Genomic DNA, 27,577 nt, shown 5'->3' on the forward strand with positions numbered 1-27,577 from the left:
AGTGTAAGGCAATATTTGATCAATGCAGTTCCAAGCTTCTCCAGTTTTTCATCTGCCACTTAGATCAGGTAACCTCATGAAATGGATTCTCACATGAAATATTAGACAGAATAGCAGCTTTCACTCAATGTTATTGAATGGGGTCAGTAATGAATACTCACAGACACAACCTGACGTACTCATTTTGTTTTTTATTTATTTATTACCTAAAAAAAGAAAATGTTCTATCACAAGTCACACTGAAATGTATTGCTTAAGAAAAAAAAATATATTTATATATTTTTTTCATCTTTTTTTCATTTTTTTTTTCATTTTTTTGTCTTTTTTTTCGTTTTTCGGAAACACTTTTTTTTTCATTGTTTCCATTATATTCCACCAAAAAACAAAAACAGTTTTTTTCGGACACGGGCATCAGCTGCTGCCGTGTCCCGACAACCTTTCTCCCCCGCTTTAAAAAGAAAAAGAAAAAAAAATGCACAAAGAAATACATAATTCACAGTTACCATTTTGGTTTCATAAATTAATACAGTCACACATGTGCTACACCGGTCTAGAGCTAGAACATTGTAAATTGTATTCTTGAATCCTGTTATTTTCAATAGTTGGCTACAAGAAAAAACAGGCAACTTAAATGACGTGATCAGAATTCCACCGATATACCGTTTTTTAATCCTCTCTGTAATGCTTTTGTCATCTTTTTTGTTTTTGTTTAATCTTTTTCGAGTTCAACACAGAAGTGAGGCACACACAGAGTATAGTTCATACATATACAAAAAGAAATTAAATAAAAAATTTGGGAGGGGCAGGGGAAAAATTGTCCTTTTTCAATAATGTCATATCCAAGAAAACAGGAAGTGCATGTAGTCTGGAGTCCTCAGAGGACCTTTTTCTTATTCTTATTCTGCATCGGGGCCATTTCATGCCTCCTTAAGTACTGTGGTGTAAACGCCTCGGGTAACAGAAGTCACACAGATTTGTAGCTTTTTGCAGCTTTTTGGTGGGAGGACTGAGCTGAGAGGGATGTGAGGGTTTTTTTTTTTTTTTTCTTTTTCGGACAACAGTGACCAACAAGCATGGCAACACAATGAAGAAAGTGGGACAAAGACAGTATTTGAGGAACAACACCAACTTTTTTTTTTTTCGAAAAGCATTCCATTCACTCAAACAAGCTTTACCCCTAAAAAAAAAAAAATCTACCACTCTCATGGCTGCGGATTTACTACGCTCCTGTTGTACCGACCAATGAAAAACAAGCTTTAAGTCTGACACTGACACAGCAAGGGCAACATTTTTAAGGCACAGAAGCCTTTGACATAATAGAGACTCCACCAGCTAAAAGCACTAAACGACAGATGCCCAGTGTCCTCAGCGATAAAAGAAAATGGTGCCTTGATGACAACAAGTCCGACAACGATGCACACAGAAACCAAAAAAGAAAAGAAAAGAGAAAAACGAAACAAAGAAAACATTCCCGCCCCCATTGTCCCCAAGTGTCTCATTTTTTTTAGTGAAAGGTAAGGCCACTTAAAAAAAAGATGAGGTTCACCAAAAAAAGGTAATCTCTCACTGCAATCTCTGGGAGTGCAATTGTGGTAATAGGGTGGTCGATCGGTCAGACGGACAGACAGATAAAGAGACGGACCGGACGCTTCTCTAGAGGAGGTTTTCTGACGGACAGTACTGTAAATCCGCTGGTCTGTTGGTTCCCTGCGAGAGTACGTCCACGCGAGTCCCCCCATCGGTTGGCGTTTGGGGCCTTGGGGGGGAAAAGGGGGAAGTGGGAGGTGGCTGAACAGTTTCTTAGGCTGTCTGGGTCCTTGAGAGTCACGGGGGGTAACAAAAAAAACAGCGTTCGGGTAGTAGAGAGAGAGTCCGTTGCTCTTTTTGCTCATCATCTTCATTGTCACACAACAGGAATGTTCAGTGCTGAGCAAGACACGTAAAAGAGTCCACACGTAACTTCATCCGTTTTGGTTTTTTGCGTCGTAATACTTTTTTTTTTTTTTTTAACAGGACACCGTTGTTCTAACATCGGAAAGTTGAAAAAATGACAACAAAACAAAAAAACAAAAACAAAATGTTACAAACGAAAAGCAGCATTGTTTATTTTCTTCACAAATTCATGCATGTTGTTAACCTTCATTCCCCCCCAGCACCAGTTTCTTTTGTTTTTTTTGTTTTTTTTAAAATTCTTCCATCGATAGAAAAAGAGATCAGTGTCGAGTCACACTTCTGCATGCAAAGAAAAGTCACTTTCCCCCACCCCCCCCCCCCTTCTCGCTTCTTTTTCATTCATTTATGTTTTTTCATGTTCATCTCTAGTCGCCCCGTGTGTAGCAGCGGAACTGTGAAAGGCCTAACCTGATATGTCAATGGATGCACTGGTGGAGGCACTAGATAGATAATGATGCTGGATACGGATCCCACCTCTTCTCCCTCTTTGCCAATAAAAAAATAGAGTTGTCACTATGAGGACTTGTGGTAGAAAGGTACACATCAGATGGGCCTAGAACTGCGGAGTTTTTAATCCCCTCTGTGATATAAAGTAGGGACCCATGCGTTCAGTGCGACCAATCATCTGGATTTTGAGAAAAGTGAAGGATTATTTGGGAGAACTCGGACAGAAAAATCAATTTAAACTAGAGTCGAACGAACACACACCCTCGTACACCTTTTGCCAATTGTCACATTTATGTACACAAACTAATACAAACCCCCCCGAACGAGTCCATTTGGGGTCTGTAAGACGTAACGGTGGTCCGAATGGAACTGATTTCTCCATATCATTTGTTTTGCGGCTAGACGACTATAATTCATGAACGAGCTGATGAATGATTGAACGGATGTTTGTCTGCAGTCCAGCGACTTGACCGAAGCCACAGAGGGCTGCTGTCTTTTGAAAACAGCAGATAGGAAGAGAAATAAAAAATAGATCTTTTTACTTTTTCCATATACATTTTAAAGATTTTAAAATCCTCTAAAGCACTTTCTGTTAATATTAATTCATTTTCGTGTATTCATTAATCGTTCCTATCGATACCCTATGTCACTGAGGTTGATATCAATACTTCCATAATCATTTTCTTTTTAAAAATTCTATATCAGGCCCCACCTCCTCTTTTTTATTTTTTTTACTTGCACACATTGACCAGCTGTTATAAATCAAGAAAATGTGCAAATCAACAACTACTTTGAACTGTTATATGAAAACCTGAATGCTTTTGTGAACAATGCTACATATTTTTTTGTTTACAAAATATAATATGTTTCAAAATGAAAAAAACTAACAAAAAAAAACAACAAAAAAAGAAAGTTTAACCACCCCGTAACAGGTTAAAAACTAGACTCTGGTCGGTGCGTTTTTTTTTTTTGTTGAGATCAATAAGAATGCCCGTTGGAATAATCCAGAGTTCGGCAGGTCTGCCATTCTTGTGATTAGGAAACACTGAGGTCACTCTGGTGCTCCTGTTCGGTTTTAAAAGTCCAGTGTGGATCTCTTCATTGCTGTCCAGAGTGCGCTTTTAAAAAAACAAAAACATGTTTAAAAAAACAAACAAACAAACAAAAAAATCTGTAAATACCACCACCACCCCCACCACCCGCTGAATTCTGCTATGCTCAAGTTCGGGTACGGCCTCTGTAATCTCGCCGTGGAAAAGTCTTGTACACTGATAAGTCCAGTCTCAAATCCAAGCATCAAGAGAAAGTTCTGTTGCTATTGTTGCCGGTTTTTTTCCGTTTTTTTTCCCACAAGGTCAAGTGTGAATGACAGAATGGGATTAAAGTCTACAGGGAGCCTCTTTTCTCTCTCTCTCTCTCTCTCTCTCTCTCTCTCTCTCTCTCTCTCTCTCTCGCAAGGCTGACTTTGATTTCCCCTTTGCACAGTTCTGCGTCACCTCCTGCCAATCGACTCCCTCAAAATACATCTCTTAAGTAAATCCCAAGCAAATGCTTTGCCCCCGTCTTTGAAACTCTTCAACCCCAGTGAAGGGTTTGGGTGGTTTTAGGCCATGACGAACTCGGACTTCAGGTCGGCCTTGACGTCGGGCTTCCACACTGAATCATCAAAGTCCAGGTCCAGGGAGCCCTCGCTGGACATGCTGCTGTTGCTGTTGCTGCGTCCCGCCTTCCGGTTGGGCAGCCACTGATAAGGGGCGCGCTGGTCCCGCCGGGCCTTCCTGCGCAGGCGCTTCTGCTGCATCAACAGCTGCAGGCGCTCCACCTTGCAGCGGGTTGCACGGTTCTCGGTCTGACGGATACGGTCACCTGGAACAAAAGGGAAGGGGGAAAAAAAGAGGAAAAAGGTGGTCAGTCGGGGGTTATTTGCCTCTGCATGCCGATTGGTTTATTTACACTGAGCAGAATCAACACGAGCTTAAATATAAACCAGGATTGAGAAGAATGTCAATACATGTCTGTGTGCTTTTGCGTCAGTGTTTGGCAGGCGGCAGATAAAGCAACACAGCCTTGATGATAATGCTAGCATCATTCCATTGACTCCGACACACACACACACACACACACACACACACACACACCCCATGTGCACAATGTGGAATTTGCAGCTTAACCTCCCCCACTGAGCATCGTTAGCCCCCTCGGTGCCATTTCATCCCCTTATCGCTGAATGGGGAGACCTTTTCAGACCCCGAGTCTCCTTCAGAAACAACTGCAAGGCCGACAGCGCACAGAAACGCGAGCCGGAGACGACAGACATTGTGATAGCTGCCGGTGATATCCGCACACATAACTGCAGATGACATGCCTCGGCGACTGGATGTGCTACTAAGTGCATTTCTAGCTGTTGATGTGCCTATAGGAGAATACGGTCTCGAGGGAGAGGCCTCGCATGGCCCCGCGAATGCTTTCCTACAGCGGCCGAGTCGAGCCTAATTCAATTTATGCGTATATTCAGAGGCTTGGAAGGGAAAGGAAAGCAACCGCAATCTATTAGCCAGCTCCATTAGTATCTGTCTGGGAATTAAATAATTAAATAATGGGCTAGAATGTCAATAAACCGAAGCACAGCGGCCATCTCTGCCTCTGCTTGCACACCAGAACACACGCAAACACACACGTAGACGCTCGGATCCGCATTCGAGCACATCATGTATTCACACAAAGACGCGCACACGAGTGTGTGTGCGCTCGTGCGCGTAGATGCACACACACGCACGCACGCACACAGCAACGGCAGCAACAGCCGCAGTAGCTTTTAACGTGGATCGATGGCAAATTAAAAAGACCTATTGATTAAACCTTAGCTCTAGTGCAGCCATCCATCTCAGGCCCGGGACAACGCTATTGGCTTTCAATAGAAAATGCAAGCGAATGGAAATTGTAAGCGGAGAGAGAGACGGGGAGAGATTGGGTTTTTTTCTGCTATTTTTTTTTTTCTTTATTATGGCTGTAGCTTCCCACTCTCAGCTCATTGACCCGACCACCCCCACCGCCTCCCCCTTCTCTCTCTCTCTCTTTCTTGATCTCTCTCTCTCTCTCTCTCTCTCTCTCCCCCCCCAACCACTTCCAACCCTTTCACCCCTCACACACACATACAGAGGTCCCCCTTCTCCTCCTCCTCCTCCTCCAGCTTTTGCCCCACATCTCCCCAGAGACAGCTAGGTTGGGCAGTGTGAAGAAGGGGAAGCAGGAGGCGAGGGGGGTGGGGGGGGGGTGGCGATGAGGGTTAAGGAATTCCTCCCCCAGGGGTGAGGAGGGGGGGCGTAGTGAGGGAAAAAAAAGAAAAGGACGGAGGAAGAGGGTGAAGGGTAAAGGATCAGTCGTAGGTGGCAGTTTTCCGAATCGATTGCGCCCTCCTCTGCTCTTCCCCCCCCCCCATCGGAATGAATTCCGGACTCTGTGTGGGCTTAATTTACCTCTTTTCCCTCATCTGCTTATCGGATCGAGCAGCGCAGAGCCTTTTCTTTTTTTTCCAGCTATAAATATTCACCACAGTCTGGCAGTGCATACTGAAAGAGCTATACTGCTGTAGAGCAGCGACGTGAGCAAGAAAAGGATGTGGACAGTGGCACCGAGTTAACAGAAAAGACTATTTCTTCTTGTAGACAGAGTGGGGTTTTTCCACTTCCTGCCAATGCGTCCCGTCCTCACGCATCCAGATGCAGTGTGTGCTGCGTGTGAGGGCAGCGTGTCATCTCTAGAGAACGCGGGGTGTACCAAAGGGGGGGTTCTCCTACATTAGAGCCATTGTTCCGCTGCCTCAGCTCCATGTGACATCCATATACGCTGCCTGCCGCAAGGCTTTGTTCCCCCCTCTGGTCCTCCCTCTTCCCCCTTTCTCTACTGCTCTTACGAGCCAACAGTGAAAAACCGCCCCTCGGCTGTGTGGAAATATGGCTGTACACAATGTCACGGCACCAAGCCAACACATGCCTGCTTGCAGAATCTGGTCGTCTGCTACGATCTCTCGGCGTCAAGGCGCACATTTACGGAGAAGACTTAGCGATATATGAGAACAGATGCACACAAACGCCCACAGAGTTTAAAGGGCAGTTCGGTGGTGCTTCAGGTCTTGGCCTTTGACTTGGCAAGAGCTCTGAGAATGTGCTTGGAGCGACACCAAACTTAGTGTGTGTGTGTGTGTGTGTGTGTGTGTGTGTGGCCATTCATCAGCGTCACTACCGGAGCCCTGGGCGGCTGGGCCGGACACAGCTGGCCGCAAGGATCTCCAGACTATGTTTATGACAGTAGGGCTATTATTAGGGTTGGCTAAGAAGGACAGACTATACACACACACACACACACACACACACACACACACAAACACACACATTCTCACATACACACATCCAGAAAAAACACACAGGCTGGCCCAGAGCCTGGATTGCAGGGACTACGGTTTGACCTGAGCACAGTAACCTTGGAGGACCCAGAGAGAGGTGGGTAAGAGACATATGGAATGAATGGAGGGGAGAGAGAGCGACAGAGAGAGAGAGAGAGTGCAAGTAAGGAACCATGTTCATGCTCAACCCTGCGTGACACAGAAAAGACAGATTAGGCAACGACCGATCTTTTCTTAGAAAAGGACTCAGGTCAAGGGCACTCTCGCTTTTCTTTTTTAAAACCACTCCCCTGCCCGCCAATCACGCCACAACTCAATCCCGTGCTGCACATTTTCCCATCCCCGAACTCTCCTCTCCGAACACATCGACACGGGCCCTGTAAACACGCAGAGCACTGCAGAGAGAGCCGAGGGGGAAACAGACAGAGAGGGAGAAAGAGGGGTTGATCTATGAATAATCGATGCGTCAGTCAGTTTTCCTTGCCTTTCAGCCCAGCCCAGCAACACAGCAAGGACTGAGATAGGGAGCAACACGGGGAGGGTGGGAGGAGTGGGCGGGTGGAGGAGGTGGAGGAGGAGGAGGATGGTAGAGGAGGTAGAGAAAAGAGGGAGGAGGGCTGCAGTGTGCAGGGCGCACAGGGAGATTAAAGGAGCTTCTCCTTTTATTGATTGTATAAAGATTGGCCTTCATTTGCAGTTGTCTTAGTGCTGTTGTTTGTTTGTTTGCCTTGATAAGTCTTGTGATCTTGCAGAGAGAACATTGTGTTTGCTCAGCATCCAGGGAAGCAGGGGAAAGAGGCAGGGAGGGAGGCAGGGAGGGAGGGAGGGAGGGAGGGGGGTGTCGGGAGGAGAGGAAGAGAGGAAAGAAAATCACATTGCAGCAAAGTCAGGCTTGGTTTCCTCGAGTGTCACTCTCTCTCCGCTATATGGGTAACGACGTTGGCAAGATTAATGTCACGATCATTATCGCAGCATTATCTTGACAATAGCTGTATTAGTTGATCGTTGCGCCGACAGATGGATGGATCCAACACTGCCAAAACAGGCCAAACACTCCACAGCTCTCTAACCAATCAAAGTCAAGCGTCTGGGGACCAGCAGCTCAGCGTCAACAGGTAACCAAAACACAAAAAAACAGGCAATCAAGTTCATTTCCGAAAAAGATTAAACTTGGACCAACTAATCAGCCACAAACTGCAGCGACCCATCAGATCTCCGACTAATATGAGCACTCTGACAGCCAGTGAAAGGGCACCGGTGGCCCTGCAGGGACACGAGCTCTTCAATGACTTTTAAACTTCATTTGCATTCCCGCTACCTCCCTCTCGCTCTCCTTGTCGACAATGAAAGGGCACCTGATGTGCTTGGCTGCCTTTGCTAGATAGCTCTGCGCCATGCTGCGTGGCTCGGGCGTCCGCCGAGCTACCGGCACACGTGTGTCGCGCCAAAACCCCCTGTGTGTGCGTGTGTGTGTGACATCAGAGGAGTAAAGCCGAACCGGTGGATAAGGTGCGGTGTCTCGGCCAAACAGGTCAGGGCTTAAACTCAATGAGGTCTCTCTCTGTCTGCCTGCCTATCCTCCTCCTTCGGCTTGCCCGGCCCCAGCAAGCACGAAGCTAACGTGACCTGACAAACCGAAAAAATTGGGGGTGGGGGGGACGGGGGTGAAGGGATGCGGAAGGCACACAAGAGAGGATGCCGGAGAGGCTTTCAGGGCTAGCTTTGCCCCTCACTGTGGTTCTGTGTTGAACTAAGGCAGCTGCAGTGGGAGTGGGACTAAAAGGCAGGCCTATAATCCCGCAGCCCTCCCGCCCCCCTCTTCTGCCCCCACAATGGCTCAGCCCGGTGCCCTGTATGCAGCCCCTGTCCCTGGCCCCTGCACAATAGGTTTGGCCGGGCAGGGGGCTGAAGGGCTGGTGGGCTTGAGGGCGGGAGGTGCCGGGGAGGTCCACACTACTCAGTAAAGGAATTTAGCTAACAATCGGCCTGCCAAAGCCGTCGTGGACTAACAAATCCCTGCACTCAGCAGTGCCACAAAGCAGAAGAAACCAAGCTAGTTGCCCCGAACCTTTAACCAGCCGTGTGTGTGTGTGTGTGTGTGTGTGGGGTGAAGCTTTTTTATTTACACTCATCTCCTTCTCCCTCTCGCACATGAACTTGCAGTGGGAAAGGGCAAAGGCTCTCCGGAGACAGCCGAGCTATGTGACATTTTCGAGAGGCTGTCTCAACCTGGAGCGCGACTGCAGCCTCGCGAAAAACACGCGCGCTTGGCAGACGGGCGAGCGCAGGTTATTCTCCGGCTGAAAGAAGGCAGGTTTCTCTGCGAGGCAAGCGTTAAGCCGCGGTGTTAAGTCCGGTAAGTCTTCCATCAGGTGTCGGCTGATAAGACTGCCTGAGAAGCGCTTAGTCATCGGCTTCCTTCGGACACCAATGTGGAAGTGCGCGTCGCCGCACGACAGCCTCCGTCCAACAGAGACACAGCGGCGCATTAATTGTCTCGGGGAGCCGGAGCGCGGGGCCGGGGTTACCCATTCGCGTCACTTTCTGGAAATTGTACATTGTGAGCAGGAAACAGGCTATTCTTTCACCCGTTGTTCTTTTTACTAAATCAGTGGGCAGCTGGTGGACTGATGGACAGGATATCAACACCCGTATGATGAATGGAGGCTTAGTGTTGTAGCTTTAACAACGCCCCCCTCTTCCGCATCCTACTCCTCCTCCTCCTCCTCCTCTCACTGCTCTCTACTACACAAAGCAAATTCTTTTCAGAGCAAGCATTTCGGAACAAATCTATCTATCTGAAAAGGCCAAATGAACACAGACAATGTATTGATGCATAACACAGACGTGGACAGAGAGGGAGGAAGACGGAGAGGTGGATTTTACAGTGAGGGGAGCACGAGTGCTGACGGAAGAGAGTCGACAATAGCGGGAGAGGAGGGGGGTTTGTAGGTGGGGGCAGTGAGGGAAAAGGTCTTCCCTGAGTTAGAAAAACAAGCCCGTGTTGTTCCAACTGTTCGCTGAACGCTAGTAAGGGCGCCCAGGGTGATGCGGAGGAATACTGGACATTCCCGGTCGCTCCGTGTTCAGCTGCCTCAACCAAAAACACTCCATCCTGTTCCCAACAGAAGGTCATGAAACGCGGCCAGAGCGCGACAATAGAAAACGCAGGCCCTCGCTTTTCTCAAACAAAAAGAGAAAACATTAAACATTAAACACCGCGCTCCAGGACTGTCCACCCAGCAGACTATGCAACAAAGTTTACCGGCTGCTCACCAAGGATGAGCTCGATTTCCTTCGCAGGGAGATAAGGAGGCAGCGGAGGACAATGCTGTTTCTCTCAGCACAGCCGGTCTAACCTTACAACACTGACTGAATGTTATCTGTCCTGGACATCTGTCTGACACTCAACATCCTGTATGTCTCAGCACGGAAAAGGGAGTAGTTTTTTTTTTTTTAAAGACTCCCTAAACAGTATCATCTGAACCCCATCACCTGCCCCTGCCCAGCCCTTTGGGCACGGGTATGTAGAGGTTTGTCCGGCCCATACACGCCCCAGCTGCAGCCCTTCTTTACGAGGGAAGGTTAAACCACCCAAAGCCTAATCTAATCTAAACATAGCCCAGCCCAGGCTTGAAGGGGTAAACCTATCTCCTTGGCACACAAAAAACAAAGCCAACCCTGCTGCCTGACAAGTGAAGCCTGACTGAACAGGTCGGGAGAAGCTTGCAATGCATTACTAAGAAGACCCCCTCCCCCTCCCCCTCCCCCTCCTCCTCCTCCCATCACTTCCTCTTTCCCTCCGCCTAAAAACCCAGGAGAGATATTTGCACGACTGTTTTTGCTCTTTAATCCGACTTTTTCTGTTCTTGTGTCGTCTGTATTACAAAGATGAAAAATAAGTGCTTGAACAAGACAATGATGCAAAATCGTCCCAACAGAGCTGATAGCTCACCGTGATGTGTAATCGAGACAGAAAAGACAAAGACGGCGATGAATTTTTTACAGTGTTGCAATGTAAGAGCAGAGAGCTCAGTACAGTGACAGGTTTCTAGACTGCACACACACACACACACACACGCACACTCTTCCAAAGCTGTGTAAACTCCAGGGACATCTGCTTCAAGAGATGCACAATTACTTTGTGTGTGTGTGTTTAGGTTTCTATTCATGACATGCTTGCATGAGCAGCGGGAGTGCGGTGTTCAGTCACTCACCAGGGGGTTTGCACATGCGGATCTGGCTCTGGCACTGCACCAGTGGATGAAGAGTCGGCGGAGGGCTGCTAGGGACGCTGGCGGGCACAGAGGTAGCTTTGGCAGAGAGGCCCGTCACGCCGGCGACTGGGGGCGAGGGAGGCGGCGACGGGGACGGGGAGGTGGGCGAGCCGCACTGGGTCTGGTAGCGGAGCTGTGTGAGGGACGGGGGCATGCCCTGGTAGTGGCGTGTGGCGCTCAGGAGGTCGTTGAGGATCTGCAGGATGGTACCAATATCTCGTCTGGGGCGCCCGGTGCTGTCCTGGCAGTTGGGGTGCAAAGTGCCTGAGAGGAGGAGCGAGAAAAGTATTACAGGAGATATTGAGTTTTCAATAACATTTTTTTGTTTAAAAAGCAGGAAAGTCAAAGCATTTCGGGTCATTCCTGCACACACAGAAACCAGACACAGGAGCCTGCCTTTAATTTTACGGGTATTTTCTAATAAAAGAGGGGTTTTCAGTTGGATCTCCGTCCGTCCGTGCGTGGGTATTGCTTAGAGCGGCAATAAATCTTCCAAGGTCAGCTCAGAGGTCCTCTCACCTGAAAAGGTCCCTGAGAAGACTCCGGGAGCGTGGTTGACAAAACTCTCAATGATGGCGCCAGGTTTACGGGAGCGCGTTGAGGGACTGGTGCCACTGCTGGAGCTGTTGGTGCTGCAGTTAGCCTGGAGGGGAAAATATGAAATAATATAAGGTGAAGCTTTGGGGTTTATGGAAAAGCTGCGTGGAAGGAACACATCTGTACACAATCTGTACGAGCCTGCATCCCATACGGTGTTAACATATACATGAAATAACAGTCGTGCATAACTTGCCGGCTGTGAAACGTTGAGGTCATGTTCTGACCCGTACCTCTTATATACACACAAAGTATATAAGGTATACCGAACTCTATACGTGACCTTCATCTAAGCTGTAAATATTATTTGCACTATGTAAGTAAACTATGCAGGCCGCCGGTTATACGAAACCCCAGAAAGCAGGAAGCCTGATCTTTTTCGACACGCTATAGCCCCAGAACATCTCGCTGCCTCAAACCTGAGAAAGGCCAAACGTGACAACCCCGCTCCTGCACCTTCACCTGAACTCAATCGACATCTGAAAGTGAAATCGAAACCCACGCAAAAGGTCTCCGTGTTTGTGTGTGCGAGTCCCGCATTCGTGTGTCGCGCATGTGAAAGCCTGATGAGGAATAGCCATTTCCGTTTTCTCAGCGCTTAAAACTGGCCTGTGTCTCTGTGTTTTTTTCTTGTTGTGAATCTCTCCCACATAGTCCGCTCACATCTGGTTCTTGTTCCCTTTCCATAGGCTGCAGCTCGGGGAGGCAAAGAAAGTATAAACAGCGAATTTGCTCAGCGGAGACAGGCAAGCATGTTTGCACGCTCGTGTGTGTGTGCGTGTGTGTGTGTGTGCAGCTGGTTTTCAGAGTCGTCCAAAGTTAAATAAATGGTTGTAATGGTTAATGATAAATGGCTGCCGATGCTTATGTTAATGATCCGTCCTCACGTGACAAACCACCTCCAATTCATTAGATCTACCGCTTTTTGAATCTCCTCATCTCACCCCCTCCCTTTTCCCCGTAGGTCTCAGCGGGCAGGATGAGGTCATACGGATGCCGTGCCCGTCCTCGTCAATGTGTGTGTTGGCCTGTTTGTATGTGTTGGGAAGCAGGCTGTGCTCCAGCGATGACTAAGTGCGCTGTGGTTTGGAAGCGAGTGCACACGCATCGCATGCAAAACCTTCTCCAGACCTGAGTAAACCACGGGTTCGCCCTCGTGCTGCTGGGATATCCCACTAATCTAATCAATTTAATTGAGGTTGATTCAGTTGTGCGTGGCACCCGGGTCAAGCGGTCGTAACCCATCTGTGCCACTGTTCATTCATGAGAGGGCTGAGTGCTTTCGATGACATCAGCTGTGTAAAAATCCAGCTATTCGTAGCACCTTATAATGGAGACAGTATTTTAGATGCATGCTCGTCTTCTCACTGAAGCTCGTGCAAAAAGACAAACAACATGGATTACTAGTAAAAGAGAAATTGGCTTACCTCAGGGCAGAGGACTGGGGCTACAGGGCTGGCCTGGCTTGCGTCGTGGCTGGGTTGGCCTGAGGAAGGTTGGTGGTAGTGGTGTTGGTGATGATGGTGATGAGCCGGAGATCGATAGAGACCCCCAGGGATGTGGGACGGGCGAGGGGAATGGGGTTGAGGAGGAGGAGTAGGGGGGCTACAGTGAGAGGAGGAGGGCGACTGATGGTACATGGGAGGGAGCGGCTGGTGGTGTGTTGTGGGCACGGGGAAGGTGGGGGAGCCAGGGGGAGACGGGGAGGAAGGGACCAGGTGAGGCTGGGACAAGTGGGAGCTGGGGTGACTGTGCGGGTGATGGGGGTGGTGGTGGGAGTGCGGGTGAGGGTGGGGCACACGGGGCTGCCCCGTGGGTTGTCCCATTGCGGTCTCCGTGCTGCCCCGGGTGATGACGTGTCTGTGCTGGAGCTGGGGACCGCCGGACTGCTGCGCCGCCAGCTGGAGCTGAACGAACATCATGTGATCGCCGACACGCAGTGCCAGGGTGAGGGGGGAGCGGCCGGACAGGAAGTCACTGACCTGCAGGTGGACCAAAGAGAATCAGAGTTATTAAATGTATGTAAGGTCACAATTTTACTAAGTTAAACAATATAAGCAATATGGTAGGCATGATTTATTAGATTTATGCCCTGAAAGCCGAAACGCTTCACAAAGAGGAAAGGCCCACCCCGTCCTTATTGACTTCCTTCTTTGTGAATCAACAGTCTGCACGGTGGATGGTGGTTGAAATGCACACAACAGTGCTTTGAGTTCCCCCTCTCATAGACACACACACACACACACACACACATTAGCCCATCATGCAATCAATCACTACTCTGTAACACTGGCCTGTTTACATCTGCCGGGGGCCGCTGGATGGGGGAAACCTATTGGAAAACACACACAAATAGAGCCCACTTTTCGCTCGACTCCCCGCTGCACCCTCGGCCCGCTCTTAGTCAGCAGTGTCATTCAGCTCAGAGACAGAGGCCACCCGTCTGTCTGGCCCGGGGCCTGAAAAAATCAGTCCCACGTCCAGGAAATACACCCCGCCTGCCTCTCGAAAACGCAGAATGGCCGATTGTCTGCGGCGGATCTGGAAGGGCTGCCCATTTTTGGAGCTCTGGCAACGGCTAACAGGGGCCAAGTGTGGAGGCCTTCGCTGACCCACCCGTGGCCCGGATGGACGCACACAAACACACACTGGATAACGGAGTTGTCACGACTTGGCTGGAGGATTCACACCAAACGACAAAAGTTCTGTTGTCCCACTTCCTTGCATGCCCGCGGTGCATCACCGCTCACTGTCTGTGCATGTGCGTTTTTTAGTAGCGAGACTCGCTCAGGGCCTCGAAGACTCAGCAGTAATGACATCTCAGGTTCTCCCCAAATAGAAGCGAGCAGAAACAAGCGCGCCCTGGCAAATACAACGTGACGTCTCTGTCCAAAAAGGGTTTCAACAACCCACAGCCCTGTGTGCTTTCAGTCCCCAGAGAGGGGTGGAGGGTGGAGGGGGGGAACAGGAAGACAGAAGCAGCACCGAAAAGCTACACAAGGGGAGGAGAGAGCACAAAGAGGACGGAGGATGGAGAGAGAGAATGAACACAAAGCAGCGAAAACAAGTAATAGAGGCATACATACAAAGACGGCAAAAGAGAGCAGAGGCCTCACTCCCCACAGACCCCGCAGCCTTTGGAGTGTGCTTGTGAGATGTTGGCCTGTAGTTAACCCTGTGAATCACCAGGCTCTGCCCTCCATCACTTCTCTCCCTTTTCTTCTGCTTATTTATTTCTCTATCGACCGCTGCCTCTCTGTTGCCAGGGTGACCTTTGCACGTCGGTATTGACACGGCGCGGAAAAAGGAGGACGGAGGGAGCGGAGAGAGGAGAGGCAGGTGAAAGGACCAGGGACGGGGGCTGGGTTGATCTGATGGCTGCATTTCAGCATGTAAATAATCAACGGCGAAAGCGGCTCAAATCAGCAGAGTCAACAGAAACTCAGCCTCCACTGTGTGTAAACTCGGCCGCGGATGTTTGTTGATAGTCAGGTCCACACCCACCATGATTACCCCGTTGTGGTGGAGACAATAAGCTCAGCAGGGTGGGGTGTGAGGCGGGGAGGAGAAACAGGGCAGGGTGCTACCTGAGTGGGAAACTCCGCATACAAAAGGTCACCTGACAGACAAGATGTGTGTGTGAGAGTCTGTTTGAGACCTGAGGGGGAGGCGGAATCCCAAAAGGGGGTGGGAGGGCAGACAAAAGGAGAAGGTGGGGGAGGAGACAGAGGAGACGCTGACTGTGTCTGTGACTGACAGCTGTCAGGAGAATGAGTCGGCAGTTTGCCAACCCACAACGCGCACACACAAAAACAGACGCGCATACAAAGTCAGAGGCCCGGGGGGGAGACCATCAAACCCGGTGTTTGGTTTAAGGGTGGGAGGAAGATGGGTCGGGGGGGAACACCCCTGAGAGAGGTGAGTGTCTGTTAGTCTATGGTGGTGTTCTGTATCCACATGTATCTCAACTTGTGTCAACATCCAGTCGAAACAGGTCACAGTTCACACCTGGCATCGGAACCGTCTCGGCTGGCTGCTCGTGATCAGATTTCACTTCCCTGCTCACATTCGATTTTTATCTGCGAAGAAACCGCAACTGCCGCTGAGAAGGGGAAAAAAACGTGCATTTGTGCTCAGTGACACAGCTAGAGGAGAGGACATGAGGAAGTAAAAAAGTCTGACAGTGGTGTACCCGTGGATATACGCACATTTTCTTTTTGCAATGTTTGACAACAAAACGTAATCGTTTAAATGACTTCAGTGAGCTGAAACAGCAGCTGAAGTATTAATCACCCCAAATCATCTAACATGTTCCACAATTTCTTTTTTTAGACAATGTTTAAACGTTTGGACCAGAAAGTCTAAATTTAAGCTCCCTAGTCTGAGAAGGGCCTTCTCCTTTGTCCGGCACATGTGGGAGAAAGTGAAGGGGAAAAGTCAGGGAGTGACTGACAGCAGGAGAAACAAAGAGGGGACTTGATTACCCTCATAATGACTAGTGTGGATTACTCCAAACCGCCGAGATTGAAATTCATGTACTCCTACTGAGCTCCCAGAAACCACATGGCAGGCTTCAAATTAGCCTGGGAGGGAGGCGAGCTTTCCTACGGCCGGTCAGCAGTGGTGTGTTATGAGGGAAGGGGGGGAGAGAGTGGAGGGGCCCCGCTTTTGTCGTGTTAAGGCAGACGGGCAGAAACCAGCCGCTCATTGTTTTCTTTCTGTTGCAGCAGCGGCGGTATGCAAAGAGAGGAGGTGCTCATGCCTGGAGAACAAGGTGTGTGCTTGCTGGGGGATTACACTCATGCCACGCCAGAGTCTATTCAGGGTTAGCACAGGTGTTGATGAAGAGCTGCTCAGCTTAATACGCCGTCACCGCTCCCGCTTTAACGACTGACCCCAGAGCCGGCACCAGCTACCATTTTGTTTCAGTTGTCAGGGTCCAGAAGGTGGATATTTTGTTTAGCGTGAGGTTTTGGTTGCTATGCAGCGACGGGGGGAGAATATGATAAGGGGCAGCTAGGGGAGGAGGGGTGGAGAAAAGATGGAGGGAAAAAAAAAAGAGGTGGGGGGGGTGGCATGAGAGAGAGAAGGAGGAAGGATGGTGAGGGGGGGGATGGGGGATGTGGGCGATGGGGGTAGGGTGTCAGATTGGTGGTGGTGGTGGTGGTGGGTGATGAAATATTCAGTGAGAGTGTGCCTCTGGCTCCTTCCCCTCTTTTTTTTTCCCTTTCCCTTTCGACATCTCTGGCTGACAGTTTTATTTATTGGGGTCCCTGTGGTTCAAGGAACTCATTTGCAGTCGTTCTTCCTTTGCACACTAAGCGAACTAAGGGAGAGAGATAAGGAGTGAGCGAGGAGGAGCGCGGCTGAGAGGCTGAGGGGAGGCTGAGGGAGGGAGGGAGTGCGGGAGGCAGAGGGAGAGGGAGGGGAAGATAGAGAGCGCTGGCAGCACTGAGCTGACATTCATGAACAACTGAGCAGCTTTGTGCCAGAGAAAAGAGGATAGAGGATTGGAGGGCGGGACAGGAGGGTGGAGAGAGGGAAGCCTTGAGGAGGACGCCATCTCCCTCCAGCTACTCTGGGTTCCAGCTCACCTGTCGAAACCTCTAGGTGAGAGGTACGGTTCAAAAACACGCTTATCAATCCGGCCGGATCGACCCGGCCGTTTTGATCACACCAGGACACTATTGATAGCCTCTGTGCAGACACACATCGGTTAAAGATGCAATAATAGGCTCTCAAAAGAGAGATGGAAAAAAATAAAATCAATGACTTGCATCATGCCCCAAATCCTAAAAGGCAGCCAGAGGAGGGGGCCTTCAAAGGCTCTATCTGGAAGATAGGCGTCTGTAATGCTGCCTGATAAGAAACAGAGGGGGGACCAGCTGGCCATCACTGTATTTGATCGGCTGAGTGAAAAGAGAGATCAGAATGGCAAAGTTCAGGATGATTGGGTTCCAGCTAAAGCCACTCCTCGAGCTCCAACTGTGTTAGCAACTGGTTGGCCACGCCGGGCTCCAACTGTTGCTCCCCTCGCTCCCTCGAATGCCTTTTCTACCTGCTGATTAACACGAGCCAATCGTCACTTGACGACGGGCAGATCCCGTGCCCAGCGTGACAAATGTGTGGAAATTCGTGTAAGCAACATCCTCTGCGCCGATAAAACAGAACTGAGGGAAATAACATCTCATCTGTTTGAGATTAAGTAAGTGGGTGAAGGCAAATGGCAGGAGAGGAACGACGGAAGCAAAATGGCTACCGGCGATGGCGCAAAGTAATGATCTCTGTCCGTAGAAAACGTCCCTTTCCCTCATTATGTTTTTGCGCGACTTATCGGGCCGACCTGGATCTTTTGACCCCTGCCTCTCCGCTACACAGGCAGCATATGCCTAATTGACTTCATTAGACTTGGTGGTGGCCATCAGACGTGACATTCCTGCCCTCCATCCTCCCACACGGTAGCCCCACTAGTCACGACGCCTGCTACTTGAATCACAAAGGCTCAGTGTCACGGGGGAACGGCAAACAATAATGGTCACGACTCAGATATGGAGAAATAAGGCTGCCTTAGCCGCTGCCGAATGCACAAAAGACACTAAAGACATTAAAAATGGATGTTGGCCCATCTACACACACACACACACACACACACACACACGTGAGCAGATGCATATAGACAATGGGACAATGAAATCCCCTGCTAAAATCCATCTCTCTCCCTTGATTGCCCAACAACACACCTTGATTCCCTGCACCCCCTCCCCGCTGTGCGTTTAAGCATCACAAAGGGGATTACACAGGTGCAAAAAAATACTGCCTGATCAGCTCATTAATGCCATTTTCAAGGCCAGGATTTACATGTGCGGGGACTGAATGGGTCTTTAGATCAGCATTGTCTTTCATTGCATGCACAGTTTTTGATTTACACATCCAACAGTAAATTAATTTCTGTAGCTTTCATTTAGGTAACAGACTAACAAAAAAAAAAAACAATGCTAATTACCATTCTAAAGAGCAAAGGCTGCCTCTCTTATAATGCACGCATACAAAAAGCCTTCATTTCAATGGCAGTGGGAAGGACAGAGGGAGCCTTGGCTATAAAATAAAAAGGGGGAGGATCTCCTTGTATTGACCAACAAACCGACTCATTTTTCAATTCCCTGCACTCCCGAATCCTCAATACAATTACTCCCCAATGATTTCCAGTAGTGCCAATCCTCCTGATTAACTAGCATCTAGATAAGGTGGACTACAGGGCGCAGTGCTGGAAAAAGAAACATATTGACCATCTGCATTGAGCTGTCTCACACACAGCAGTGTATGACCACTCCGGCATGCACAGGTATACACACACACACACACACACACACACACACACACCATTCTCAACCCAATCCAAATGGCGTCTATCCTCTATCGTCTTGTTATGGTTTGACTCTCCCCAGTATTCGTTCGTCCGTGAGTTATCCAAGCGTATGTGATCGCTCTCCCCCTTACCTCAAACCTGTATGACTTGCACACACACACACACACACACACACACACACACACACTGACTTGATATGTTACACAAAACTCTCCCTTTCCTGAGGTGAGGGTGACTCCCCACAGATCTTTAGATCCTCCTAGTTTGCATCTGTCCGCTTCGAGACACAATGACAAAACTGTGCCACATCCTTCCTTGAGGAAGAGGGGGAGGAGGATGAGGGGGGAGGAGAGGGAGGGGGGTGGGGCGGGTGAGGACAGGAGGTGCTTGACGGCGGCAGCGAGGAAAAGTGGAGCAGATTCGTAACAGCGTATTCCGCCGGGACGCGCGGGAATGGCAACACACAGCCTCCTCCCAAAGCAATCTGTGTTAGTGTTCAAGGCAAAAATTTGTCAATCTGCAGCCCGCTGCGCCTCGCTCCAGCTGGGCCGCGCATTGATTTTGAAACCAGTATGCGCCGCTGTGGCTGCACTCTGCTGGGTATATCTGACGCCTATAGATGGATGGCGGATGAAGGGGGGGGGGGGGGGGGTTGTGGGGCGAGAGCCAAACTTAAAGAGTGACCCCTTGATCTTTGTTGTGTGCTTGAGGGGTTCGTCGGCTGGGCAGGTTGGTGCTCGTGCTTTAAGACAGGAACAAAGAGGTGGCTGCATGGGGGGATGGGCAACGGGGGGATGGTAAGGGGTGATGCCTGCCTGCCTGCCTGGTTGGCTTTTATTCTAACATCAATGTGCATCAATGAGCAAATAGTCCCCGTGTGCTGAGAGGGACATATAATCCTTCTCTTTTTGTCAAATGCCAAGATCAATAGATGGAGAGCTGATGTCACTGCTTTCTTGTGCCCAGAAACAGTGAACACTGCTCTCATTTCCTTTTCACCGCCTGTCTTGTAAGTATACATTCATTTTACTACTACGATCAGACATTCTCTCATTCTCTGCGCGGGATCAGAAATCCTCTTAAATATATCCTTTCAATTCTGCTGCGTGCGTGCGTGTGTGTGTGCCGGCACATGACTGCATATGTAAGCTGTACACACAACCTCTATTTAGCGCACAGAATGAGGAGAGAGTAGCGCAGGCAACTGTGTTTTGATGGGCTGTCAGGAGGCAGTGGCTTAATGCAGCTTAGATGTCATGCGAAAAAAGTCTAGCGAGATGCCAGAGCAGGAATTAAGGCAGCCAGGACTGTCCTTCTCTAAAAGACAGTCAAACCGAGGCGGCTAGCTGGACTTGCAAACCACAGCACATTTGAATTATAGGGCCCTGGGAGAGCTGTTAGGCCGAAACACGAGAGGGAGAAGGAAGGAAAAAGGGGGCAGACGGAGCGAGGGGAAAAAGAAAACCCATTCCGATAATTGCCAGGGCTCCATTTCCATAAAACATTTTTCTATCTATCGTGCTCAACAAAAGTCTGAAACGGCCCCGGGAGCTGTCATGTTCTGCTCAGTTGGTCGGTTGGCCGGCTAGCCGAGAACCGGAATCCCGATAAAGGGGGAAGACAAAAAAAGCTCCTCCGTGAATGCGCGGACACACCGGCTTCCTAGAAAGCCAGGAAACCAGACCTTACATGACCAAAATACTGTTGGCCGGAGAGGGGTCCAGGGGCTCACACACCCGCTTCTTTTTCATTTCCCCGAGGCTATTTTTGGGTGTATGGGCATATCAGTTATCATGTCAGACACTTTTAAGAGCTAAGTGCATTGATTGATTTTTGATAGCCCCAGAGTTGTTGGTGGTGGTGGTTGGGGGGGGTGAGAGGAAATGAGGGAAGGCTTTGTGTTCCTATTTTCTAATCTTACTCAGATCCTTAATCTCCCTGCAATCTATATCATTCCATTCCGCTTCATGAATTATAAAGAGGAATCAATTTCTCTGGATAAAAACACACTAAAGCTGCTTTATGCCTCTTTTTTAACCCCCACATCGTTCTCACCACGCACGCTGCTCATCTTCTGTCCCAGCTGCGGGATCGCGGTTTACGTCACAAGAATCGTGAATGTACTGTAAGTGATTCTTGAGAAATCCATCTGACTCATAATGAATGTAAGAGCAACAGGGGCAACAGGAAGGACAGCGAGAACTCTGCTCTTCCTGCTCGTCGGTCGCATTATCGTCTGCCTCTGGAGAAAAATGCCCACTTCCACTCTGACATCCAGTAACAGACGCACGCACGTTCACTCTCACACACACGTGCAGTCATCTGCTGTCAGGCGCTACTAGACGCACGCTGACTTCACACACTCGTGAAACCAGGCCAAGATTTCCTCCATAAAAATCATGGGCAAAACCGACAACGTTATTGCCGAAAATCCACCGATAATGAAACGTGACAGCATCGTCCTGTGGACTAAATCATCGGGAAGGGAGCCGCCGCGTGATCGACACGCTTAAACGTCTTACATCGGTGTCCGGCATCGTCATCATCGTCGTCGTGTGCTGTTTTGACATCAATGAGCAGCGCCTCCCCGATGCACTTACGTACATCTCAGTGTTACCCAACGCAGCAAGAGGAAGTCGATGTGATAGTCAGTCAGCTGCGCGGTGCTTCATACGTCACGCTGTTGTCTGTGTGCACTCGGCCTTATCGCCTCTCTTCTCGCTCTCTCTGTGGCCGGCGCGGAGAGCTCTTCGCCTTTTTCTTCTTCTTTTTTTTTCTACACTTTACTCTCACTATTGATCATTTTTTGGTGAGTCATGCCACGGTGACTCAAATGCATACCGCGTTCGAGCAGGGCCACAGAGCCGTGTCACTGCAGGGACGGGGTGTAGAGGACCCACTCCGGCTGCGTGTGCAATGCGAGGCTTCCAGGAACCCTATGCTAAATACTCAGTGAGAAAGGCCACCATCTGATGATCCAGCGCTCTATTTATGAGTGAGACTACACTCTATCTCCATGCAGCCACAGCACACTTCCTGGAAACTTGTTTGTGCGTGCGTGCGTGTGTGTGAAAGAGTGTGTCAGAGCATGAAACACAGGAGGAGTGAGGAGAGAGAGAGAGAGAGAGTACAGAAGGTATAAACAGAAAAAAGGTGGCAGTGAGTGTTGTGTGCTGGTCCTCTCAGCGGCTCACAAATAAGCCTTTCTTGTGCAGCGCTTCGGACCGGCTCCCCGCAGTGACGTGCGAGAGCACGCACGCGCACACATGCGCGCGCGCAGGCTATCACAGATGTTACTAGGATACAGGAGGGTGTTGCTGCTTATTATATCCCAGCAGCTCACACTGGATGTCGAGCTCAGCTTGGCTTGTTTAAGAGGCTGAGATTAGACAAGCAAAGAGGCTTGTGGCTGCTGCAGCCTGCTCATCTCATCTCTTCTCTCTGTGTATCTGTCATATCTGGGTGTCGCTCTGTGCTCAACTAGCTGCAAGCTACAAACTCCCATACCCCCCCCCACCACCACCAAAATGCAAACACAAACACACACACACACACACACACACACAGAAAGCCCGCGGCTCAGTTTAGATTGGGATGGTGAGCTGGACGTTCGTAACATTGCAGCATCTTACCTGAGTTTCTGTTAAACTCTCCAAGGCTTGCATGACTGACTGTTCTGGTCTTGATGCTTGAGACTGCAAGGAAAGAAAGGAGAAGGGTTTTTAAAAAAAGAGCATCAGCACACATATCAAGTATCTGTTGTATATATTGGGACTCCAAAGACGAACATAAAAAAACACACACAGCCTTACCATTAATCCTGCTTCTACGGTTGGTACAAGTGTTAACTTGCTCCCATCAGAGATGCCTAGATCCTGGAGTTTGCCTGAACTTAGTCGCCTGCAGGGTTACAGAGAACAAGATAATTAGACAGTGCTGACAATATCTTCTCTCCTCAGACACACAAACAGCCTTCAGCAGAGGGAGGGGAGGGGGGGCAGACAGACTTCAAAACTAGTTTGGAAAAGAGCCGTGGGTGAAAAGCTCCATGAAAGAGAAGTATTGATCGGGCTGTCATATTTCAATTTCGAGTATAGTGGAGCTTGACAACCTGCTCGCAGTTGATATCTGGCACCACTGCCACTTGCCTAAGTGGAGGTAAGTATTTTTTTTGGGGGGGGTTGAACAAATGAAGCACAAGAAACTCCAAGGTGCATTCAAAACTACAATAGTTATGAGAAGGGACACGTAGCTATTATTGACGCCGAACGGCAGAGGATGATGGCGGCTGTCCTGACAAAGTTGAGCCTCGAGATGTGCAGGCAATTTCCGAGACTTTACTGTGCAATGCCTGGCGCAGAGCAGCGGCGTCTTTTCTCCACAACTGGGGGGGGGGGGGGGGACTGTCTTTCCTCGCCAGTCACGATGCATTAAAACCGCTCACATCTGAAGTGTCTCACTCTCTCGCCTCCTTTCAGTTCACTGGAGGATGTTTCAGGACAGCCTGCTGTACAGGCATGACCCAGATCTCACCCCTCCGCAGCTGAACAAAGGCCCCTCAGCACTGACTTGCTGTAGGTCTACAGTTTGAGGAGCAGGAGGGGATTAAAAAAAAAAAACAGGGGGTGGGGGGGGGGTTTTCAGGTTTTAAAGGATGATGTGATTTATTGGGTGATTACAATGGGTGGGAGGGGAAGGACGCAGAAAAACAATGCTGACTGTTTGCATGTGCTCAAAGCGCCCCATTTTTTTTGCATAACCCCACCTGCATTATTACTATTCACTGAGCCCGGGTCTGATTCATATGGGAACCGCCTGATACTGTAGGCTGCGGCTGGTTTTAAATAATAAAAGGTCTTAACTATTTCCCCTCGCCCATGCTGAGCTCTCTAAAGCCCCTTGAGAAGAAAAACCAGGCCAGCCAGATACCCCCACGCCGAGACCATACACTGAAACCATTAAAAGGAGTTCCTCCGGCTGCAAGTGGAGGGAATCACCACGTCAAAGATTAACAATATATGTGCGTGTGCGTGTGCAGCAGCAGCAGCAGCAGTAAATAAATCACAGGCTCGCTCAACTTTGCCTGACTTTACTCATCAATGTTTAACATGTTTGATTCCCCGTAAACATTAGCAATTCGGTCAGGCTCTCGGTATTTATAATGAAGGAGGCATGAATCGATGCGAGTCTGCAGATCGCAGCCGTCGATACCGTTCCAGTGACCGGTGCGTCCCCCCCGTGCGTAATTCCAATAACCGTGCGTCCTAGCGGTCAGTAGCTTCCCTTGAAATGTATCGATGAGCCGAGCAGCCAAGGTTGTCTCTGACGCTCAGGAGGGCTCAGCCGCGCATAAATCCGAAGTATGGATTAAAAACAGATCACTGCAGGCCCGCGGGGGGGTGAGCGCACAGAACTCGGCTTTTTCCCCCCCTTCTTTTTAACTGCGGAGTAGCCTAGATATTACGGCTCATGGTGTCAGTGTGCGTATAGTGCAGATACAGACTCACTTCTGGAAAAGACCGGGGGGGGGAAATAGCACAACAATCCTCAACGAGGGTTTTCTACTCACGTTTCTTTGTGCAGCAGAGCGAGTCTCTCTTTGGGTACTTTGAGTTTCTGCGACAGCCTCCTCTTCAGTCCCTCCACGGTCTCCTCCAGGGGCAGGGAGAGCTCGAAGCGTGTGCCGGTGGTGGAGTGGATGTACAGATTCATGGAGGGCTCAGTCGGGACGGCTTCGCAGGACGAAGCCCCGCGACTGGTGCAGCTCCGGGCGCTGGGATGCTGGTCCATCCGATAACCTGTGGTCAGAGATGGGGAGGGGGAGGGGGCGAGACGAGCAGAGAGGGGTGAGGAGGAGGAGGATGGTGGGGCAGATCCGTCGCTTCGGCCGCTACCGTCCCGTGTTCTGCTCGCGAATCAAAGGCAGCATTCAGAGGGATCTCTCTCTCTCTCTCTCCGGTGCCTCCTTTTCTCTCCGAGCCTCACAATAAAACCCCGTCCGTCTCCTCTCCGGTCGATATCATGAGAATATTCCCCCCGAGGAAAAAATTCAAACCTTTTTTTTTCTCTCTCTCTCTTTGTTTGATCTCTTGTCTTTTGTTGCCCCTTTTTTCTCTCTCTCCGACGTGCAAAAGTCTTCCTAAATGCTACATAGATGGGCAGAAAAAGCCAGGCGGAGACGCGCGTATGTCAGCAAAAAAACACAAAAACGCTCATGTGCGCAGGCGGTTACCGTTAAAACATAACGTCTACTGATAATAATAATAATAATAAAGATTAAAAAAAAAAAAAAGAAAAAGAAAGAATATAAATTCCTCTCGGTGTTTGAGAAGCTTCTGCAAGCCTCAGATGAGAACACACACACACTCACAGCGCGCGCACACACACACACACACATACACGCACACACACCAGTCCGGGAGCTGCTGCTGCTGCTGCAAAGCCTCGTACGGCTAGTGGCGAGAGGCTCTCCGCGGCGCGCTCGTACCGCACGGGCAGCTCCGGTGAAAATATCGACAACGCACTGTGGCACAAAAGTATCCCACTTCCACCATCGACAGAAAGTACGCCCACAGACTAAAAGAGGCGGTAGCCCGGCCAATCAGGGGAGAGCTCCTTCAGGACGCTGCCCGGCCTCAGCCAATGGCGAGGCGAGATCCACACCCACGTGGAGGGCAGGCGAGTTGAGGCCATTCATAATAAATTACAGCATAGAGCGAAATATGTGGCATCTGACACTGAGGAGAGCTCGAACAAAGTGACGATTTATTTACTTTTCACGATGTTTTCTTGTTTTGTTTGGTTTTGTTTTGTTTAAGGATATATCGATAAGAGCCGATTCATGTGTTTATGTCAGCTGCCCACACACACAGGAGAGACAGTTTCCATCCGTGCCAGCTGTCACATGTATATCTCTTATAGACAAAAACATGCATATATGTTTTATGTCTTTATTATAAGTGCCTGTGTATGTCTTAAGTGCACACGCAGGACGCATTCAGATCATCACAGTTATAGTTTTGGGTTCTGATCGGGCCCCCTCTGTTCCCCAGCAGCACCCACTGTGCAGCCTTTGGAGCTATTTTAAAAAGGACTTGGCATGGAGGCCGGTGCTTACGCTCTTTTAAAATCAAAGTTATCAGATGGGCCGTGATGACATTAATAGTGCTGACGCCATCCTGTTTCCCCTGACCTCAGCAGCACGCAGAGAGGCCTTTAACAAGGTGGATCGCGAATAGTATGCAAATTTCACCAGTGACACGTGTGTGTGTGTGTGTGTGTGTGTGTGTGTGTGTGTGTGTGTGTGGCGACATGTACTGACGCGCACGGCCTCAGCGTAAAGATCAAAAGGAACTACAGATCAGAATGGGACTTGTTTTTAAAAATCAACACGCATCTCTCTCTCCCTCTCTCTCTCACACACACACACACACACACACACACACACAACTCGAGCAAAGACTGGGGGGCGGGGGGCCTTTAACATAACACAACAAAAAGGAGATACTCGGTCGCCACCCAGCGGTCAAGGAAGGGGGCGACACCTTCCCATCAAAGAAAAACTTGCAGGCGATTCATAGTTTACCTACTTGCTTGCATCCAACAATGGCAGCTGCCCCCTTAGTTTCGGACCAACAGCAAAAGAACTCAGCTTGGAAACATACAATGACACGCTTATTTCCCACTCGAGCTCCGCGTTGACGTGATCGTGGAGGTTGTCGCGGCCGCAGTGTGATCGGATCACGTTGTTATTGTTGTTCTCACTGTCAGCTGCTGATTATTAACTCCACAGAGACGGTGACGTTACCTCTTGTCGTCTTTTATTAACTTTTATCATGCCCACGGTATTTAGCTACATGGCAGGGCGGCTCGCCCAATCGCCGCGCAACACGCTTTTAATCGATCCGCGATTGACTGCTTTGTCTCTGATCGATTTCCTCCCCAGCAGCAGCAGCAGCAGCAGCACCACCACCACACAGCCAGTGTCGAAACTTATCTCTGAAAGGCTTGGGAAATGCTGACGCGTTGAGATTCGTGTTCTTTTTTTTTTTTTTTTTTTTTTAAACAACTTGGTATTAAAATAAAATAAATAAAACGCTCACTCACCAATTATTGTGGCGAAAACTGTGAAGCCTCGCGCTGTAGCCTGTTGTCCTCCAGTCCCCAGCTTTGGCATGTAAGATAAACCCACCAAGAGAGAAAGACAGCTCTGGGATGAAAAAAAAAAAGAATCCAAACACTTAGATATCCACAAGGTTTTTTTTCTTCTTCTCTGTAGGATCTCCGACGGGAGCCGTTTGCGTGTCCAGCGCGTCGCGTTTTACGCACCGGACCTCGATAAGGAGCCGCACTTATGTAAGATGGCCCGGCGCGCTCTGAGGACACCGGCGTCTTTCTCGGTAATAAGAGCGTCGCTGGGAAGGTGAGACACCTCTTAACACACTCTTCTCGGATATGGGTGGAGAGTACAGTTCTTGTTATGTCAGCATGTGATTTAAGGTGGACTTACGCGTCGCCGTATCCGCCTCTGCTTGG

The 27,577-nt window shown here is 49.4% G+C and overlaps 1 protein-coding gene across 2 annotated transcripts; it reads right to left on the bottom strand.

The window, feature by feature from the left end:
- Positions 1 to 171: 171 nt before the first annotated feature.
- Positions 172 to 27,577, bottom strand: midn (midnolin). Of its 2 annotated transcripts, none has more exons than XM_030433182.1 (8): positions 27,149 to 27,577; positions 24,612 to 24,840; positions 22,855 to 22,942; positions 22,675 to 22,737; positions 13,104 to 13,658; positions 11,599 to 11,722; positions 11,020 to 11,343; positions 172 to 4,266 (listed from the first exon to the last, which is right to left on the bottom strand). In XM_030433182.1, the coding sequence occupies exons 1-8, from the start codon at positions 27,216 to 27,218 to the stop codon at positions 4,004 to 4,006; spliced, it is 1,716 nt and encodes a 571-aa protein (XP_030289042.1). In that variant the 5' UTR covers positions 27,219 to 27,577; the 3' UTR covers positions 172 to 4,003. The 2 variants fall into 2 exon arrangements, with proteins under 2 accessions (XP_030289042.1, XP_030289043.1); XM_030433183.1 differs by lacking the exon at positions 27,149 to 27,577 and adding an exon at positions 25,454 to 25,550.

This window comes from Sparus aurata, chromosome 11 (assembly GCF_900880675.1).
Source record: "Sparus aurata chromosome 11, fSpaAur1.1, whole genome shotgun sequence".
Taxonomy (NCBI): domain Eukaryota; kingdom Metazoa; phylum Chordata; class Actinopteri; order Spariformes; family Sparidae; genus Sparus; species Sparus aurata.

Excerpts from the sequence above, each read along its gene's own strand:
- midn (XM_030433182.1), bottom strand. The coding sequence starts at position 27,218 with ATGCCAAAGCTGGGGACTGGAGGACAACAGGCTACAGCGCGAGGCTTC. Across the intron at positions 22,738-22,854 it reads CCGTAGAAGCAGGATTAATG|TCTCAAGCATCAAGACCAGA; the intron begins GTAAGGCTGTGT and ends CTTTCCTTGCAG. Across the intron at positions 11,723-13,103 it reads CCCCAGTCCTCTGCCCTGAG|GCTAACTGCAGCACCAACAG; the intron begins GTAAGCCAATTT and ends TTTCCCCTCCAG.